Source organism: Azolla caroliniana, unplaced genomic scaffold, assembly GCF_043228905.1.
Source record: "Azolla caroliniana isolate FFs.n. ecotype wild unplaced genomic scaffold, voAzoCaro1.0.p SCAF_21, whole genome shotgun sequence".
NCBI classification, from domain to species: domain Eukaryota; kingdom Viridiplantae; phylum Streptophyta; class Polypodiopsida; order Salviniales; family Salviniaceae; genus Azolla; species Azolla caroliniana.
In genome coordinates, this window is record NW_028230456.1 from 1959700 (window position 1) to 1980776 (window position 21077).

General features: G+C 37.0%; 1 protein-coding gene and 1 long non-coding RNA gene across 2 annotated transcripts; one reads left to right on the plus strand and one right to left on the minus strand.

Moving 5' to 3' along the window:
• Positions 1-261: 261 nt before the first annotated feature.
• LOC147850267 (uncharacterized) lies at positions 262-2233 on the minus strand. The gene is made up of 2 exons (XR_015531699.1): positions 1873-2233; positions 262-537 (listed from the first exon to the last, which is right to left on the minus strand). It is a non-coding gene; the product is annotated as an uncharacterized LOC147850267 (long non-coding RNA).
• An 11151-nt stretch (positions 2234-13384) lies between these two features.
• Positions 13385-15568, plus strand: LOC147850268 (uncharacterized). The gene has a single exon (XM_087336726.1). It carries the CDS (start codon positions 14054-14056, stop codon positions 15257-15259), a length of 1206 nt encoding a protein of 401 aa, XP_087192852.1. The 5' UTR covers positions 13385-14053; the 3' UTR covers positions 15260-15568.
• The last annotated feature ends 5509 nt before the right edge of the window (positions 15569-21077 follow it).

Sequence of the window (21077 nt, forward strand, 5' to 3'; positions counted from 1 at the left end):
CTAGCATTATATGAAATTAAGAAACAGAAAAAAGATCTAATAGTAACAACAGTTGTTGAAAACTAATGCTAAAATAGATTTTATGCTAATCTAAGTTTCCATCCTCTTTTCAATAATAATTCAACGATAAGTTTTTCTTCATACATGCATCTGTAACGTTTGAGTATATATGTGTTGACTAGTGTAATTTCTGATATAGTTTTGATATGACATGATACAAACCAATTAATAGTAGGGTTTGAAACTAAGAAACACAGGGAATTTTCTAAATATAACAATGTTTCATCAAGATATTTGGAAAGACTGACAATAACTTGATCTAATTTCTCCTCCTTTCAATAATAGTTCGATAAGATATTATTCATGCTAGTACCTTATATGTGTGTATACTGCCTCAGAGATTTTCTGCTTATACTTTTGAACAAGGATTCATGAAAACTGGAAGAAGTTTAAAGAAATCATACAATATCTTGCATCTTTGGACAGTAAAACTCCATTTTCTTTTGAATCCATGATTAGTTTCTCCACTTCATGAAACTGCAAAATAATGGTAGAAATCAACAAACCCTTTCTATAATGTACATTAAAATTTAAGAATTCTCTCAAAAGAAAAAGTAAAGAATAGACAATGTACAGAAAATGAATAAGGGAGGTGATCATGTAGCAAAGAATGCAAGGAGACAATGCACAATAGACAAATAAGGAGAAACAAAAAAGTTATAGTCAATTATACAAGTAATGGTGTTGTCCACTCATGCACTCATAAATTAGAGCTTAACTAGAGATCTGGACAACTAAGTGCAACGGGTGGTCGGTAGGTAGGTAAGTGGTTTATTAATTATTAGAGGCTAGGTACATAAGTTGCCACTATCTTCATAGATTAACATCCATTGTTTCCCTACTAATGGAAAGTATTGAGAGAATCTACTTGATCGGCTCAGTCAGGTTGATCTTAATCCATCACACTATCATGTAAGTATTGAGAGATATTACTAAAATATGTTCAGGGTTACAGCCCCAAACCCCAAATCTAGGGTCGTTAGCCCCAGAACCCTCGAGTCAAAGCAATGCCCCAAACTCCTCCCAATCCCCCCAAAAAAGAAAAAAAAAACTATGGTAAGGATCACAACACCATGACCTCATGAGGACATTCAATACAATATGTTATGTTAGGAAGTCAGTTATTGGCGATGATCATTGAGTATATATTCTAACATCCCCCATCAATGATGAGTCATTGATGAACTATATTGGTGGTGACTGATACCAGGCCAATGACGATATGTCAAAGCAAGTGGTCCACTGAAGATCTCAGATAATACTCAAGCTCCACAATTTCATGCTTTATTAACTCCCTTACATAATGATACTAAATCTCTATATGCTTCGTGCATCATTAAAACATGGGGTTCCTAGCAATGGCTATGCAACTTTGATTGTTGCATCAAGTACTATGCCAACCTACTTGAAACTTCCAAATCTTAGATAGTTCTTCTTAGCCAAGTCGCTTGACGAGCTACAAAACAAGCAGCTTTGCATTCAGCCTCTATTGAAGAAAGTAACACCATCGGCTGCTTCTTGCTGGTCCATGAGAACACTTCAGAACCAAGTGACAAACAATATCCAAAAAACGATTTTCTGAAATCACAATCTGCAGCCCAATCAGAGTCACTATACTCATTGAGAGAATTGATCCTCTAGCCTAAAATGAATTCCATACTCTAGGGTATCTTGGATGTACTTCAATAGATGAATCGAAGTAGAAGTTCCAAAGAGCTATACTAGTCTTTCTTGCTGGTCATAAGTCTAGATATTCCACTATCTAAGATCTAGGAATCATCCAGAACTAGAATGTAAGAAGTAAGAACATACCTCTTCCATGTCAATCCATAGCCGAAGCTCCACTTCAGCATGGCTGCCCGGCTCATGGTCCTTTGAAAACAATTCACGATGCCGAAGCTTCACATCCACTGCCCTCATTCTGCAGTCTTTTTTATGGAATGGGCCCATGTTTTCACAATGGCGAAAATCTCAGTTGAATTCCTTCATCTTCTTTGCTGCATCCAAAGAGGTCAATGCATCGGCCTTAGGCTGTTTGAGAAAAACCCAACAGCATTTCCACCCTCCATGCTCTACAGCCAAAATCCTCCTTCAACAGAATCACACCTTGATACCATGTACAGAATCTATGAGAACATGCACATAACAGAGGTGACTCTGCAGCAAAGAATGTAGAAAGAAATACATCAGAAATAAAAATGTTGTCTCTTTGAGAACAGCAAAACCAAAATAAACACAACTCACAATAACAATCGGCTCGGCTCGGTTCGGTTCAATTTAGGTTCAAGTTTTCTTAACGGTTCGGTTTCGGTTCTATTTGGTTTGTGGGGTGAGCGGTTCAGTATGAACTGTTTGAACCATGGTTTAAACGGTTTGATGGTTTAGTGTTGTCAGATTTTTTTAAACAATCTTTTCATTTTTAAGACTAATTTTCACATTTTAAGAAATATCTTTAAAGTTTTGAAATTTTTAAATTTGAAATAATGAAAATTTTTGAATTTTTGAATTTTTACCTAACTTGAAAACCGAAACTGTGGTTTTAACGGTTTGGATTTTTTGCAACGGTTCAGTTTAAATGGTTTCTTGGTTCAGTTCAAGTTTTAAATTTTTTAAATGGTTCAATTTTAAACCAGTTTGGTTTTGACACACTCAAACCAAACCAAACCATTCTTGATTGTTAATTGATAGAAAAAGTAAATGGAACTAGAATTAAGACATGACTCAAGTATCTCATCTATCTATGCATGTAAGATTCTCTGAGTTGGAAGTATATATTGTAAAGATCTTTAGAATAGGTGGATCTAGGATGGCAAGGTCTCTGGAAGCATAGGGGAGCACTTATTATGGTGGGTGGATAATGGCCTTTATTTGTCAGATGACAAGGGATGTGAGGTTGTGTGGTCCACAAGGCCGTGGCCTACGTACATGATAAATTGCTATTGCCCGATATATTGTAATTTGTAACCCCTTTGCCTAATCCTAGATGGAAACCTATGCATGTAGCCCTTTATTGACTTGTAGCATGAGTACTAGGAGGGATGGGGCTAAAAGATGACCTTGTTTGGTTGTGTTGTTGTCTTCCAACCAACTTCTCCCTTTGTCTCTTGAGTTCTCACAAGAAAATCCCCGATCACTGTTGGTCCTCATATTCCATTACCTTGCATAGTGGGTCGAAGCTTTGCTTAAAGAGGCTATGGTATCTACCTCTTATTTCATAAAAAACAACTTGATGACAAACATAGTGTTCTGTAGATTCCACTCACTCGATGACAAAATTGGCAAACTCTTTCTTCTAGGGGCATCTCTTCCAAGTTCCTACCCCAATCTCTAATCGATGTAAATAAGATCGTGACCACCCTATCACACTAGGTAGCACATAGGATATATCATGTATGTCCATATAAGACGGCCTAATGATGAATCCATCGCCCGATGTATGTAAACAGTGTCTTGTAGTAGACCATATTTGTTAGAGATTGTTCCTAATGTAAGCATGAAATAAGGAATAAATGGTAGGTAGTTGAGAGAAAGAGACAGAAAGAAGGGTGTCGATCCACCCGACCACCCCCGAGTGAAGGGATCAAGACGGACTCGAGCCTTGATCGGTGTCCCATACGACGGCCATGGCATCAAGTCGTACCTAGTACTAGCACACTCGCTACAAGAGTTTGTTCACCACAAGATCACAGTTTCGACATAGTCAAATGATGTGACTAATGAGGGTAGCTAGGCCTCATATTTATAACCAAACCTAAGGCCCTCATGCAAGTTCACACTTGGCCCTTATGGGTTGTCTCAATTCCTAGGATTAAAAGTAATCCTCCCTTCTTTACTCTCTCGAGTAACCCTCACACTTTATCCTCATGTGTAGAATACTACGGTAGAACTTACCACCGGATAAATTATGGTTATGCCCATAACAATATTCCTAACAAGATATGTTGTGGTTGATCAATCTTATTTTGTATTCCAGCTTGGTAATATAATTTTAGATCACAATCTCTCTTCTTTTCCACTTTGGTCAAGATAGACAAATAAGGAGAATATTTTATTATATAGTCAGATTACACAAATAATGGTGTATTACTCTTTTCCACTTCTTCATTTTTGCTCTTTTGGGGTTTCATTTATTGTTACAAAGAGATTTGTACCTTTTAGGTACACCATATTATTATCCAAAATGATAACTCTTTTTGCATCATCTAAGATTGTGCAAGCAATGGTTGGCCATCATCCTCCCTTTGGCATATTCCAACCAATTGATCAATGTGTTCCATATACAATAACATCACACATTGTCAGACTCATCCCTCTAATAACAACATTTTGCTTTCATTTCTCTCTTTTGTATAGTTTTTTTATCAGTGGTAACCTCATTGATATTTTCTTTTGGTTTCTTCTTCTTTTTTTCTTTTTTCTTTTCCAAAATGAAGCTACTTTCCCATTAGTTAGGTAAGATTATTACAAAGAGACTGTACAAGGAGGCTTAAACATAGATCGGGGAATCCCCCTCCGCTCAAGTCCTAGAAATTGAGACTAGTTACATCGCCTTTCAGACGGACTACTTAGTGTAAGTACCAACAGCTAAAACAATGCCCTGTACCGATGACTAGTATGAGACAACTCTTGGGGCCGACAGTAGAGGGAGGGTGGTAAGTGAGCCGGAAACAGCCAGTGTGGAGGCTGATAGTTCCACCTCGGGCCACTTCCTCCTGGTGTCACCATAGGCGTGTTCCGCCATTTCTGCCAAAAACGCAAACGGGCAGTATCCACGTCAAAGGAGTGGCTGCAAACCTCGTCCAATTGCCCTCGTAGGCAGCTAATAAGCGCAAACCATATGTCCATGATCACTTCCTCCGGGGGTCGCACCAGATCCTGGAAGACCTTTAGGCAACGCGCTTTCCATACGTACCACAGGGTGAAGCCTGCAATCAGCATCCAAATGTCCGAGAACCTAGGGGATGCAGACTGCAAACCTCTCTCAAATCGAATCTTGGAGATTTTTCCTTGCATGCATACATAGCACCAACTATCCGCATTGAAGGCGTCCGTTCACCTATCACCAGAATGATCAAGCCATGCCGCAGCACTCCACGTCGTTGTTCCTTCCACTTCACATGCCGCAAGGAGGCGAGTCACCCTATCCCATACCTTTTGAGCGTGAGGGCAATCCCATAGACAATGCCTCAGAGTCTCAATAGGTGAATGGCAAAGTGGGCAGCCTAACGGGCCGCCACGTTTACCTAGCCATTCACCAATTGGAACCACATTATGCCTGATTTGCCACCAAAAAAACTTTATCTTTTCCGGCAAGTGGAGACGCTAGAGACCCTTCCAGAAGGTAATGAGCACCTCATTCGGGATGCCCAATGTACACCAACCATTGCGTAGGGGGTTGTGTAGCTGTAGTTGAAAGGCCCGACCTAGTTTAGTGTTGTACTCGAAGAAATGGTGAAATCTGCCATCATGTTTCCACCTGAAATCCCCTGGGTCCCATTCTAGTTCAACGAGGGGACGACAATCATACACCCATAACTTCCAATGGGGTTCCACCTTAGTTCTTAATGAGGACATCTCTCTACTTTGTCATAATCGCATCTTCTTTCACCACATTGCCATCTTGTATTCCAACATTTGCTTTAGCCTTTGATTATTGATTCTTTCTCTGTTTCTAAGATTGTAAATTTGGTCTCTACTTCAGGCATATGAGTTTCTTGGATTCGCAATGTTATTTTCTTCATAGAAGCAAGTAACTCGTCTTTGTTTGGGAATCCACAGTATGCTGAAGTATCAATTCCCTATTATTATAACTTATAAGCATATACTTTATTTTGTATGTAGTTTTATCATTGTTTCTCATAAAGACATACAAATTGTTACAATTATTTCAATAGAGAGGAAACCTGAGCTTCTGTGGGACTTTTTGTTACATAATCAACAACGTTTGAGGGGTCCGATAAGGGGAAATCATTGGGTCTTATTTCAACTGAATTCATGACATATTGGTTTTACTTATCTTCGTTATTCAAGTGTTGCTCTTCATGAAATAGGTGAGCATAGTTTCCTATTTCGGGTATTTGAGACAAGGATTTGGATATAGTTGTTTCATGGGGTGGTAGTACTATGGTCAGTATTCATTTTATTTGGAGGTAATTAGCCACTCCTAGAATCGTAATCAAGTATAAACATCGTTATTTTAGATGATAAAGTCCAATTTTTTATTTTTTGGAGACATTTGCATCTCTTCCTCTTCAAATAATGTTTGAGGGCCCCGTTCGTGTCATTCTAAGTTTTGAGCCATACGTTGGACTTTCATGACCATAGAAACACCTATTTTGGATGCCACAACAAATTCAATTTTACAATTGCCTTCCCTTCCTTTTTTGGACAATTATTGATTAAGTGGTAACTTTGACAGCCAAGGCGTTTAGCCCCTTTTTCACACATATGTAAGTCATATAAGTATTCCTATAAATTGTCGTGAAGATACTCGCATACATACATGTAGAATGTGAGCAGAACCTCCAAGGACTTGAACCAAAGAGGATGTAGTGGACTCAAGTTGTTGACTCTAAGTGCTTGTAGATGCTAATTCCTACACATGGTTTCTATTAGGGAAGTAAGAATCTTTCAATATACTTCTGTGAGTGTGATCTTTTGTGTAAGTAAATGCATGACTATGCATTATTGTGTTTATTTTTTATAGGAATATATCTGTAAATAATATATATATACACTTGGTTTCTATTAGGGAAGTAAGAGTCTTTCAATATTCTTGTGTGAGTGTGACCTTTTGTGTAAGTGAATGCACAACTATGCATATATGTGTTTATTTTTTATAGGGATATATCTGTAAATAATATATGTGTGGCAACATGGGAGAATTGGTAGTACATACTAAAATGAAATTAGATTTTGAGATGGATGGAGGAGTTGTGGGATAGATTGGCTCCAATAGTTCACAATCTCTACGGAAAGCATAGTGTGTGTAGATGCTTCAGGGTCAAATAATGTTAGTCCAAGAAACCATTACTTCCATTTCGTCTGAATTGATGAGTTCATTAAAAGCTTAAAATGATAATATTCCTACATATACGGATTATGGATTGCTACTAAAAATAACTTTTCGGAAGCTTTGGAGCTGCATTTCTATCTTTCAATTGATAGATTGCAAGATAATATGGATGTTTTCTCCCCGTTTAGTTGGTTGTTTTCCTCTACTTTGGATGTATATAGATTCATTTCCTTAACTCGGTTAAACGAAGGATCCATGGCTAGCCATTGTCTTACACAAGATAGGCTTGTGAAGGATAGTTGTTTCCTTTCCATCTATTTTGTATGTTGTAGCTAATATGCTTTTTTAAAACTAATGGAAGAATATTTTGTTTTGAAATAATAATAATTATTATATATGTGATTGTATGTATATGTTTTTCATGTGTGTGTGTGTTGGGTAAATGCGTGATACTTGGTGTATGGAATTTATGCATGTGCATATGTGTGAAAGTAGGATGGTTTGTGTTAAGCGGGAATAAAGTAATTGCAAGTACATATGTGTGTATGTTTCAGATAATAGATCAATTGTGTGTAATTAGGTGCAAACAAATGTATGCTTACGTGTTACTAATAACTATATAGGTTTTGATGTATGTGTTTTATGTGAGGGAAATGTGTACGCTATAGAGATTTAATACATTGGTCGGTAGGAGTGTATTTGTGCAAATCATGTTGCCTATCCCTTGGGCCATGGTAGAGGTTGTTTTTTTCTTTTGAAGTTTAAATGAAAGGGGGGGGGGGGGGGGGGGAATGAAAAGGTGAGTGTCAATGTGGCAAGGTAATGTCACCCGCACACTAACAAGATGTGTCGGCAACAATAGCTAACAATGGAGATGGATGGCAATAATTGAGGTCGTGGCACATGCAAGTGATGATGGCGCCGTGGGAATGGCAATGGCAATGGCTGACGAGAGATGATGGCCAACAACAACAACGGTTGATGGCGGTAGTGACAACTAATAGAATCGAAAGCTATCTTCAATTGAGATATGATGTCCTATTGATGTTTGCTCGACCTCTCATAGTTCAAATAGGACTCAAACCCTTGACCTTTATTCATAGTATATAAGCTCTTGATGATCAACCTATGTCTTTTTGTTGTCTTTGAATTCATCTTGTTTCATGTCTTTCTTGTCGTATCTTTGCCTTATCCTTCAACAATTTTATATATCTTTCGTCTAACTCATTTCCCCATGTGTGCTCCCCAAATCACAACATGCATTATTCAAATGAAGCACTATAATCGATAATTATGAGGGTCCTTATTGCTAATTCGAGCCATACCCATATTCCTTGGTTCAACTCCATTTTAGACACATGTGTTGTAAGATCGCAACAATGTAGCACTTACATGTTCTCCTCGAGGGTTCCGCTCAAATTTCAAATGTGCACACGTTAACTTCGTAACATTGTAGCAATTAAAGGCTCTACACTTGCCTTTGATGCATGACATGTCAAGGAAATGTGCTTACTTAGACAATTACTTATGGAGGTGCATAACCATTGCCTAATTTCTTCACGAACTGTTTTTGGCTAAAAAATAAGGGTTGTCTAACGTAGACAATTGGTAATTGAAGTGAATAACCATCACCTAATTTCTTGCCTCTTTCCCCAACCCATGTTATTTTGAATCCTATATATACCTTCCCCAAACATTAGAGGATTAGAAAGAGTTTGAGAGAAAATCTTGTGAGGGTTGTGAGGTGTAACAGTAAACACTTAGTATAATTTTCCCTTTAGTAAAAAGATCTACAACAAGTCCGGAGACTAGGCACAATTGGCCCAACTCAAATATCAAAGTTGTGTTCTGTATTTCAACTATTATTTTGTGCTCTCACTAATTTGGTTTGTAAGGAAATTTATTTAATTTCCTCCACGTGATCACCACTTGTCTAGTATGCATGATGCTATTGTAAGTAGAGATGCCATAAATAGAGAAGTCACAACGTTAAACCATTCTAATTCAATGCAAATCTCTAGCTAAACTCTGATATATTCTTGTTCTCATCCTCGTATATAAATATGCTTGTCAAGACTCAAAAAAGGATAATCTATTGCATTTGTACAATGATTGACTTGGAAATGCATATAGCTTCACATACCTTAACCTTGAGGTTCCATGGATTCATAGGTGGAATAATTGTCTTACTCATTGCTTGGAAATGGAAATGAGGCTTATTATGCATTTGAAAACATGTCCAATCAAGGAGAAATTGAATGTTGAGTTTTCTAGAAATACGTCTTTGACATTTTGGTCGCACCAATGGTTCTTTGTGGGGTTGATTTATGGGATGATGGAAACCTTAGAAGATTTGAAACTATCCAAAGGAGTTTTCTTGAAGCTTTGGAATGTCACTATTCAAATGGAATAAGTACTCCTAGTTCATGAGCCTCTTTGATTTTATGTCCTATTGAGCATGGCCTTGCATATGCTTGAGATTTTTGTAGTTATATGAACTATAAAAAGCATAATGCATATGGGGCAAAGCCTCACATTATACATGCAAGTCTCAAAGAAGAGGTTGGACATGAACACTTATTTCTGGCCTAAAATGATCCTTGGAAGCCAATAAAGCGTCCACATTATGTTAGATATGTGCCCAAGTTCTCATAAGAGATGTCTACGTTTGAATACGATATAAACATACACATTCATCATGAACATAGTTTTGTGTTAGGGCATTTGACTATTGAGATTGGATTTTATTTTAAAGTGAGTTTCATTGTTGGAATCCTTAAAACAATATAATGAATAGTATGGATGTTTGTGATTCAAAGCAAGTATTGCTTTAACTTTAAGACATCGTTGCAAAATATAAAATGATACGATATGAAATGTACACGTCGTTATCTTTTTGAAATATGGTGCAAATGGGGAATCAAGTATCAATGTGTTGTTTATATGATGAAATGTGGCCCCCCCTTTGGTATGTTAACATAGTCATTTTGCATAAAACCTACCCAGCCTAGGCCCAACCTCAAAATTAATGCATAAAAATATAGTTTTTTGTTTATGTATATTAAATGTTCAAAGGACGTTTAGAACTCTATGCCTAGCTCATCTTTTGGTGTCAAAGCTACTTTTCAAGACATCAAACTCAATCTTTCAAGTAAGTTCATCTATTGCACTCAAACATTTTAAAAAAAAAGATGATAACTAGATTTTGTTTCCTTATGTCATTCAATCCATAGTTATGTTTAGGTACCCTTCATAAGCTAACATTTCATAGGGCAATAGGTTGAAATTTCATGACATAAACCACTATCTCTCGATGTGCCCAAATGCCTAACTAATATTGCCCCAATAAAATTTTACCAGAGAGTATAATCATTCAATCTATTGTTATTATTCAGTCTAGGTAACCTTGATAAAAGAGACCTTGTATAAATGAAGTTTCGATGTGGATGGAGGAGCAAAGGCAATCTGTCTCGTTGTTGTGTTGTTGATTGTATATGCTAAATGGCTAATAAAAGGAGTATTGTGCAACTTAAGAATGTTAATGTAAAATATACGATCCTCAATTTGCAGTTCGCAAAGGAATTGCACTATCCTTGGGAAGCATGCAACAATTGTAAAGAAACTCTTAACTTTTAATGCTATATGAAAGGTTTCTCGTAAATCATGCCCACAAATATGTAATGTTTGCGAAAATTTTAAATGAATGCAAGATGACCCCTATCTTTGGGCTAAAAAGTTGTTTTAAAATAGGTGGCTTAGAAAAATAAATGCAATGTATCATAAAGTCCCATTAACGTCCAAGTATATTCAATTGAAAACATTTCATACATCGTATCTTATAGGTTGTACTCTTGTGGTTTGACATAATTATAAAAGCCATTGAGAATCATATTATCACGTGGTTTATATTAGTGAAATTCATCTTCATCATTAATGGGGTCAATAATATGCCTATTTTAGAGAAGGTTGAATGTAGATGCACATGCAAATGCAAATAGAAAGCCACATTTCTCTCAATTGTTTAGTGGCATTTTCTTCTTAAGAAAAAACATTTGTAGACTTTGTTCGTGAGGTGGAATGTGATGTTTAGATATTGTGTGAATCGACTTTATCAAAATCTAGCAAGTTATTAAATGTTGGTGTAGACATTATCTAATTTGCCCAATCATACTCCATTTATTTTTCAAGATAGGATCCAAGCTCTTAGAAAACTGAAAATCATGATATCACACTCTAAAATATCAATTATTTTATCTCGGGAGTCCCTTGAGAACATGCCCTTTGATTAAAGTGGCAGTGGCGACCTTTGATTTTCTTTTGTTGTGTGGCATCCTCACTCATTATACTAGTGTGGTCAAGTCCTTTAAAATAATTAAGTCTTTTTCTTATCATTGTAAAAGCCAAGTTGTCAAACCAATGTAGTTCATCCCCTCACGTGTTGCATACAAAACCGTTCAAGACTTATAGTTGTACGACGAAAGAAATCACGAAAGGAAATTTTATATGCATTCCCAAAATTGGACCTACATTCAATTACTCAGTTGCATTATTGTAGTGGGTTGATGTCTCTATCCACAATCATTTTTCCATGATAGACGTTCAGTTTCCATACTTATTGGGCATGGATTTGCATCATTAGAATGTCGTATTACACAAGCTACATAATTCTGATTAGTTGTAAAGGTCTTTTCCTCGGTTGCAAGTTGCGTTGTTTTGGAATGGGCCATGAGTTATGATGACAATGCAACATTATCTCGGGGGTGACACGATGCTATTCAAAACCTGTTATTTATAGCCAAGAAATTGTCACGTCAAACATCGAAACCAACGTTTTTAAAATCTTGTGGAGAATCTTCTTCTGGAGGGCCCCAAAGGATTTGTAGGGAGCAAGAGAAGCAATTGCTTTCATGGTTGGTCCCCTTTAAGGATCCATCCAAAGTAGATAGACTCCTTTTGTCGCAACGATATAAAGTAGAGCTAAATCGATTTATACTTTCGAGAAAAAAAAACACTCGATCCACAAGTCACGAAGAGAACATATGTTTGTATCAAAGATCTTGTCATGTTGAGAATCATCCAGATATACTAGTGGTTTTTTTTTTAGATTTCACTCTGCATCTTCAAGTTGGAGAGAGGGGGGGGTGCATGAGGATTTGATTTATATTCCGCGAGAAAGCATTTGTGGCTAGGGCTCCCCAACAATAGAGCAAAATGGATTGAATGATCTAGAAGATGTGAAGAAGCAACGAAAAGTTCTTCGGTTCAAAAATAAAGCAAAACCAGATGTTCTAAAAGCTAGAAGCCAGAAACTAGAAAGTTGAAAGGCAAAGCTAGGTTAATAGAGCAAAATGGATTGAATGATGTGCGAAGATGCGGAAAACAAAGAAAAGTTCTTAGGTTTGGGTAAAAAGCAAAACAAGACTTTCAAAATGCAAAACCAGATGATGTAAAAGCTAGAACCAAAAAACGAGGTGAAGTTGAAAAGCAAAACCAGGTTTAATAGACCAAAATGGATTAAATGATATGTAAGATATAAAAAAGCAAAAGAAAAGTTCATAGGTTTGAAAATAAAGCAAAGCCAGCCTTTCAAAAAGCAAAACCAGATATTCTAAAAGCTAGAAGCGCGCGAAGAAGTTGAAAAGCAAAACCACACCAATGAAAAGCAAAACCACATGATGAAAAGCAAAACCAGATATTCTAAAACCTAGAAGTGCGAACTCTGAAGAAGTTGAAAAGCAAAACCACACTGATAAAAAGCAAAACCACATGATGAAAAGCAAAACCAGATATTCTAAAATCTAGAAGAACGAACTCGATGAAGTCGAAAAGCAAAACCACATCAATGAAAAGCAAAACCAGGTTAATAGAAGATAGGTAAAGAAAATTCAAAAAAGGAACAAATGTAGGATAAGGAGGAGTTAGGGCAAGAACTTACATGAGGAGAAAAGCAAAAGCAGGTGCAAGGAAAGCAAAAAAGCAGATGTAAGAGGAGCAGAAAAACCACCAGGCTAAGGGTAAGAAATCCAAAGTCAAATTGTGGTAAAAATGAAGAAGGTAAAAAGAAAAAAAGCACAGAAAAAATGGGGATTTGGAGAGAGGAAGAACAGAGCAGTAAATAATATATTCCTCACAAGAAAACAAGGAAGAAAAAGTTAAAAAAGAAAAGAAAAGAGAGACAGAGAAAAAAAAACAGAGGACCTGAATTAAAAATGTGATGAATTTCTTTCTCTGAAGGGAGGAGAGAAGCTTCAAGGGAAAAGGAAAGCAGACAACAGACAACAGAGAGAGCAGGGCACCGAGAAACAGAGCATTGAAGGTGGAGCAAGATCCTCTCATCTTCTTTCTCAAAAACAAAAAAGAAAAGAAAGAAAACCACAAAAAAGAAAACAGATCATTGAAGGTGAGTCCATTTCTTTCTTTCTTCCTCTTTGCCAAAAAAATCTAGTTTTGAGTGATTCTTTCTCTCTCTCTCTCTCTCTCCCACTTCAATTAAGCTCAATAATGGTTAACCCTAGACCTTAGACCTTATACCCTAAACCATTTGAACCCCTTAATGTTGACCTCTCCGCCCTATGTTTGGAAATCCCTAATCCTATTCCTTCAACCCTAAACCTTAAACCAGTGGTTAGACTTGGATCAAGTATATTGCAATCCTACCATCATCATCATCATCATGAAATGCACTGGATATGAAGATAACTTTTGGTGGAAATGGAAGGCCTTGAAAGGCTTACTATAAGCCCCCACAAATCTCCTCACATAAAAGGAAGGCGATAATCAGGGCAACAAAGAAATGCATTCAAAATGCACATAAAATGCTGGCCATTCTCATCCCCCCCACTGTTTATTTCCCAAAAGAAAAGATCTGAACACTCAGAGCGTGAGTAAAATGTCCGACAATCAAATCTAGGGGATTTATATCTCCACAAGGTGGAGGCAAAAGATCCTGGGGGAAAAACAGGAATTTGAAGCTACATAATGAACAATAGAGAGGAGGATAAGGGCTCAGGTGGCCAAAGACCGCGGTTACCTGACCCTGATGAGCTTGTACCACTCACACAAGCTCTAATACCACTCGGTCTTGCATCAGCCTTCAAGATTGTTACGGACATGAAACCGGGAAATAGAAATGGTTCGAAGGTCAATGGAAATGGTTTGAGCAATAGCAACAGTATGGATTTTCCTCTAGGCCAAGCTCAGTGCCAGAGAGCTCTTGGTGGAGTCCTAGATATGAATTCATACAATAACGTTGACATTTCGCCTCAGAGCCAGATCCTGAGAACTCAGAGAGCTTTGGAGGGGAATCCAAACTTTAAACCAGAAAATGGTTCGAGTAACAGCATCGATATTTCTCCCCAGAGCCAGAGCCAGAGCCAGAGCCAGAGAGGTCTAAGCTTCTTGCCCAGTGTTGGGACCAATCATCACCTAAAGATTGCACCTATGCTTCCACTATATGAAGAAGACAATACCCATACCCTTGCATCAAATCGAAAGCCCGAGCACAATGGTTACATGGTCGGGGGGGTCACAGACATCACTTCCGAAAATGGATTGAGCAACAATCCCTTAAAAGCGACATTTGAGGATGGAGATTCATGTGGGGTTCACTACGAAAATCCCAACGAAGATCCTGATCCCGATCCTTCTGGTGCTGCAGCCCGAACCCTGAAACGCCCGCGTCTAGTGTGGACTCCTCAACTCCATAAGAGATTTGTTGATGCCGTTGCTCATCTCGGCATTAAAGGAGCCGTACCAAAGACGATCATGCAACTCATGAATGTGGAGGGGCTTACGAGGGAAAATGTGGCGAGCCATCTCCAAAAGTATCGATTATACCTAAAGCGAATGCAAGGCCTGCCGAGCGATATAATTGGGTCATCGTCAGTTTCAGACCAGTTGTTTGCATCTACGCCAGTGCCGCCTGGCCTTGTGGGTTCGACACATTTCCTTTCAAACAATGGAGATGATGTAATGATGCCTCTTGTCATGCCCATGCCTATGTCTATTCCTATGCCAATGGCCATGGGTGGTATGTATGACCATAATATGTACACCTCGACCAATGGTGTTATTCGACCTTCGTCTTCGCAAAAGATCTTCTCTGGTGATAAGCCTTATTTGATGGATGGCCATGGACACTCTCCATCACCTCAAAAACAAGTCCTCACTCTCTTTCCCAACTAGTGGCAAGTCAGTTTGTTATTTTCTTCTTCATCCATATTATTTTGAAACCTTTAGTGTATTTTTATCTATATCCCTACAACCATTTTGTCATGTTCTTTTGTGTTTCAAGTTAAATTTCTCTTATGAACATCATAGAGTGTGAACTAGGATTGTGTGTCATTACTCCGAACATTATTATCGAATCACCCCGTCTATACATTCGTATCTTTAACTTATGGTACGTACGTGTTGGTGTATATTTAATTTTGTATAGTGGATGGTCCACGATACTCCTTTCAATGCCATGGTTTTGGAACAATTACTTAATAATGCAAGCCTCCTTTTGATGCCAAAAGATTGGTGAATATGTTTTGTGAGGATTGATTGTAGTACAAAAGGGGATAATGATCATGTATGATATCTTGTAGGCACCATCAGATTCTCCGCATACATGATTAGAAGTGGATGAGGATCACATGGTGCTTGGTCAAATTTTTTCACATCATGATGCTTGCATGGATTTTGCAAGAATACCCTTAACAATTAGTAAATGATATCGGATGTGTACTATCTATTACTAAACCTAATACCAAGTGATGTTTTGCATTCCTAAGATCCAATAAGATCCACTGATATGATCTTACTTGTGAGTTAGAATTGTTTTTTACCCAATTGATTTTTAAAGATTGCTCCATCTGGAGTGGAGACTGCACTTATAGATGATGAGGACAACAAAAGGAGAGAAGCTGAATATGGAAATGGTTGGTGGAAATGGTTGGGCTCAAGAACAAATTTAGTTTACGAACTATGGATATTATGAATCCATTGTAGAGATGCATTTTATAAGGGACAACAAATGGAGGAGTTGAACATGGAAATAGTTGGGCTCAAGAACAAATTGAAAATTCAAGTTGTGCTTGTTATGAGGACATCTTTTTGGCATCCAAAGACATGAGTTTGTCTCAAGGTGGAAAGATTTGGAGTCTGATTTAAAAAACAATTTTTGTAGAGTATGACAAAACTAAGTTCATTTGAGTTCATGATGGATGGAAGTCAAGCAAAGGGGATTGGTTCTAGTCAATTTAGCATAACCATTCAAAATGATCATAAATGTTTGTTACAAGAAATTATTTGAGCCTTCATTGATTTGGAAACTCTAAACATTGGATGTGTCAAAGATATGTGGTGGCGGATAGTGATGCCCATCAATATACCACCAATCAAAGGGGATTATTTCCAATATCTCTATAACCAAGTCATTTGTTGCCATTTTGCTTTTAATTTCGAGGTGATGTTAACATGGCAACATAGGGCTCAAACTTAGTTAACATGATGAATGTTAACCCAATCTAATAAATCATATGCATAAAAATGAGGTTAAAGATTGTAAATGGCCGAAGTATATAATGAAGCCACTAATATAAGAGATGAGGTGATCGAGCAGTGAGAAGGGGATCCTTTTGGAATTTAAGTCTTCACCAAAATCGGGTGCTTTGGAATACCTCATTATTGTTGTAGTCACGGATTTTGCTCTCTTGCAATTCCTGTCACTACATCTTGGTCGTGCTACGAGAGAGTTTTCTAGAGGTCATGAAATGGACATCAATCTGTCCAAAGCAATTGACTTATAGATAGAGGATAAGAATGAGGATGCTATACAACTCTATCCTTGAAGGCCTGTGTAAGGTGTCTAATTATTATGATGTCATTTTTTGGTATGATGAAAGTAGGCGGCAGGATCCATGGCTAGTCATTGGGATAGTCCTTTTTCCTCTTCTTTTTCATCTCTTTTGTAGTTTGTACTTGATAGGTTTTTTAAAACTAATGGAAGGATATTTTGTTTTGGAAAAAAAAATTAAATTGACTTATAGATAGATCACCAACAATTTTCTACATGTGACAAATTGCTTGGGAACTACAAATCGATAACAAACTACCTTCTAACTCAATTAAGTCGTAGTTGTCAAGTAAAACCTTGAATTGTATAACCAACTTCAATTTTCAATTTTTTTACTAGTAAACGAAATCTCTTATAAGAAAATAATTGGTTGAAACAAGAAAGTTTCAATGATGCTAAGGACACCTAATGTGGTCTACATGAAAGGACAAAACAACTTTACAAGATATAGGAAATGTAACTTAGTCAAGAACCGTCGAAAAATGCCCATGCTTCAAATATGTTCAGATATATTATTAATATTTTGGGGATTAGATTTTCCTTTTGAAATGCCTACCACATGTTTTCATGTTAAGTCACAAGTCACATCTATTTGACAAACATGGATCACTAATGCTACACTAAAGTAAGGTATACATAAAGGATTGTCATGATATCTTTAATGTGAATAAGCTTATATTCTTAGGTGTAGGTAGTGCAAACTCATGACAAACATGGGTTGTTTTGTACATTTCCATTTGATGACTTTCATGATTTTATAATAGATGAATTGAAGGCATGAAAGTGTATATTTAAATGCAAAATATCCCCATATTTAAATGCATTGATTTACTCACGAGTCACAATGCAAGCTCCAGTTAGGATGAGTTAAGGTTATATTTGCATATGTTTCTCATGGACGCATGTTACTCGTGAATTAGATGATTTACTGAACATATGAAAATTGAAGATAACATTATAGGGGAAGTCCAAGATACCAGTCAAATTTTCAACCCCCGGGTCCCAACGTAAAAGGGTGAAAGCAATGGAATTTGCTTTTCATTAATATTTCTTGTTTATGGCAATTCATTTTTCATGCACAATATCTAGATATACAACAAGTAGATATACATTAATGAGCTATATAGTTGAAGCACATATATGAACTATCATCGAACTATTCTTGTGTAAAAAAAAGTGAAAGACAAATATAGATATCCAATGTGGAGAAACAACAGAGTCAATGACAACAAAGTCTGTGATGCAATAGGAGTTGGAACCTAGTGGTCTTAAGCTCGTAGATACAAGATACAACTCAATGATGAAATGATGAACTAATCCTAGATCTCTCTCCAAGAATCCTTTAACACAAGATTACGAACTCTTGCCCTCAAGCACTTATGCCAACGACATCATCTAATTTGTAAGGATTATGCTTCATCTTTGATATAGAAAACTGATGCATCCTTTGGTTTCTTGAAATCCCACATTACCCACTCGCAAATTATCACATCATTTGGTTGCCCATATTCCTACATCATTCGGCTCATTTTTCTTTGCTTGATGGTATTCTCTTACTTAGATACTCTATACTAGCCTCTTGGTCAGCTCAAATCGCAATGCTTTTGTAATGAGATTCACACATTTATACACTCGTATTCAAGAGCTTCACTCATGCCAATTAAATTATTTGGGTCCTTTCTAATTAAAGCAAATTCCTCCATTTTATTGATTGCTTGAAGTCTCACATCATCTATTTGACAAATTTCAACCTCATTTGGTTGCCCAAATTCTCTTATCATCTTGCCCATTTTTCTCGACTTGTTGGAGTTCTCCCTATCAATGTAGTTTCTTAATCCAATCTTATCCTAAGGCTTCTGTAAAGAGATCCATACATTTGTGAACGAAATGAAAATTCTACAACTTCACCTTATCTTATGGACATTTAGTTTCTATATGGAGTGGTATTCCTTTCAATATGATAGGTATACTGTGGACCACAAGATTCTTGGCAATAATAATGCAACTTTGGTTCACGTTTTATCTACGTAAACTCCCCCTCAATTTATATCCCATCATTAGTCACACTACTTTGCTTCTTCAATATATCACCTTGTCTTGTACTCAATTTTGCGGAAGACAATGAGAAAATTAGTTGCTTTTTCCTAGTCAACGAAAATATTCTAAATCCCATGGAGCTAGAAACGAAATTAGGGAGTAGAACTTTTCTCTACATCTCCACTTTAATCGTAAAAGAATTAAGATATCATACTATTTTTATTTTATTTCTAAACAAGATATCTGTCCATTAGTTTTAAAAAGCATATCATCTACAAAATACAATCCACTTATTTTACCAAAATGAGAGATGATTAGGAGATATATAGCCTCCGCTATGTGACTTTCAGCATACATGCTTGACATCAGTGCATATCCTACTATTATATCAGGATCCAATTTCAAAAAGCTTCATTCGAGCACAATTTCCCCCTATCTATATTTGCCAAAGCATCTACATGCTATCAATAAGGTCAACCAACTACACATATTTGTTGCTCAAAGGTTTCAAAGCTGGAAAACCTTTATTATTCTACACATACCCATAAATCATTGCGTTGTAAGACACCACATCTCGATTATGTTGCTTAGAAAAGACAGTGAATGTTTCTTCTTAGTTTCCACATCTAAAATACATGTACATATCATACATCATGGATGTGCAAAGCTGAAAAACCTTTATTATTCCGCACATACCCAGAAATTATTGCATTGTAAGACTCCGCATCTTGATTATGTTGCTTAGAAAAGATTGTGAATGCTTCTTCCGGGTCAAAAATAAGTGACCATATTTGGCAAGATGCTCTCGCGTTGCAATGATCCCACATGATTCAATGCTTCTTCATCTTCCCCATATTGAATATTTCGTGTTATAATTGTGTTCCAGCAAGCACATCTCTAACTAGAAATCCATTAAAAATCTCTTGTGCTTGAGTGAGTCCACCACAGTTGGTATACATATCCACCAATGCATTGCCTACCATAAAATTATTCCTTACCAATGGCTGGACAACTCTTAAGATGCCAAAATGAGTGACCATATTTGGCAAGATACTCTCGTGTTGCACTGATCATCGCATTGCAATGATCCAAAACGATTCAATGCCTCAAGTTACATTTTCTTTAAAGAATCTAGTGTTTTTTCAGCATGATCCTTTTCAACATATCCTGATATCAAAGCATTCCAAGAGACCACATTGACTGTTTTTTATGCTTTTTCAAGCTTGCCACATATAGCATACATGTCCACCAAAACATTCCCAAGCTCAATATTGTTTCCTAACAACCGCTTACTCATGATTGCATTGTGACTTTCTATTCCTGTCAACCACTCCTACACTGTCACATGCCTTTGGCAAACTTACAAAGGTGATTATATCCAGAGAAAGACCATCATTTTGCATTTGTTCAAAAAGATTCAATGCTACATGGCCAAATCTATACTGGTAATATCTTGAAATTAGTGCATTCTTAGAAGCCACAACCTGAACCGGAAGCCCCTTGAGCACTTTCTATGTTTTTCCTCTATGTAAAGCTCCTGTGCTTGAACAAGCCTTGAATATGCAAATGGAAGTGATTGTACTTGGCAAGAGGTGATCACATTGCATCCTCTTGAAATAAGTTTTAGCTTTGCTTCCTTCCCCTTGCAAATAAACCACATTCAGAATATCTATAAAATAATGCTTTGCCAAGAATTGTCTCTTCCCTTGTTTATAGATCGAATCATGCTATAAACTTTCAGCATACAAGAAAATGTGTTGGCGTTGCATATTTTCAAAATAGCTTAGAACTTTCTTGGTTCCCCATATACTGAACCTCTTCAACATAACCATACTTAGCATATTCAGAAATCAATGTAGTCCAAGAGACTACTTTTCTAATTGGTAGTCCTACTCAACTGTTACATATCTCTTTGCTCATAGCCTCAAAACACAAAAGATTTCTGGCCATATGGCATCCTTCTAGCCACTTCCATTACTTTGTCCAATTCACCTACACATAGAAGACAGAACCATCATCAAGGTATGAGTTGCGGATGCATGTGCGTGTGACTTCATCCGGTTTGAATCCATCCAAAACCATTTTTCAAAACAAAATGAATCACTCATGAACGATGGCATAGTC

Coding starts and splice junctions, on each gene's coding strand:
- LOC147850268 (XM_087336726.1), top strand. CDS start 14,054: ATGAACAATAGAGAGGAGGATAAGGGCTCAGGTGGCCAAAGACCGCGG.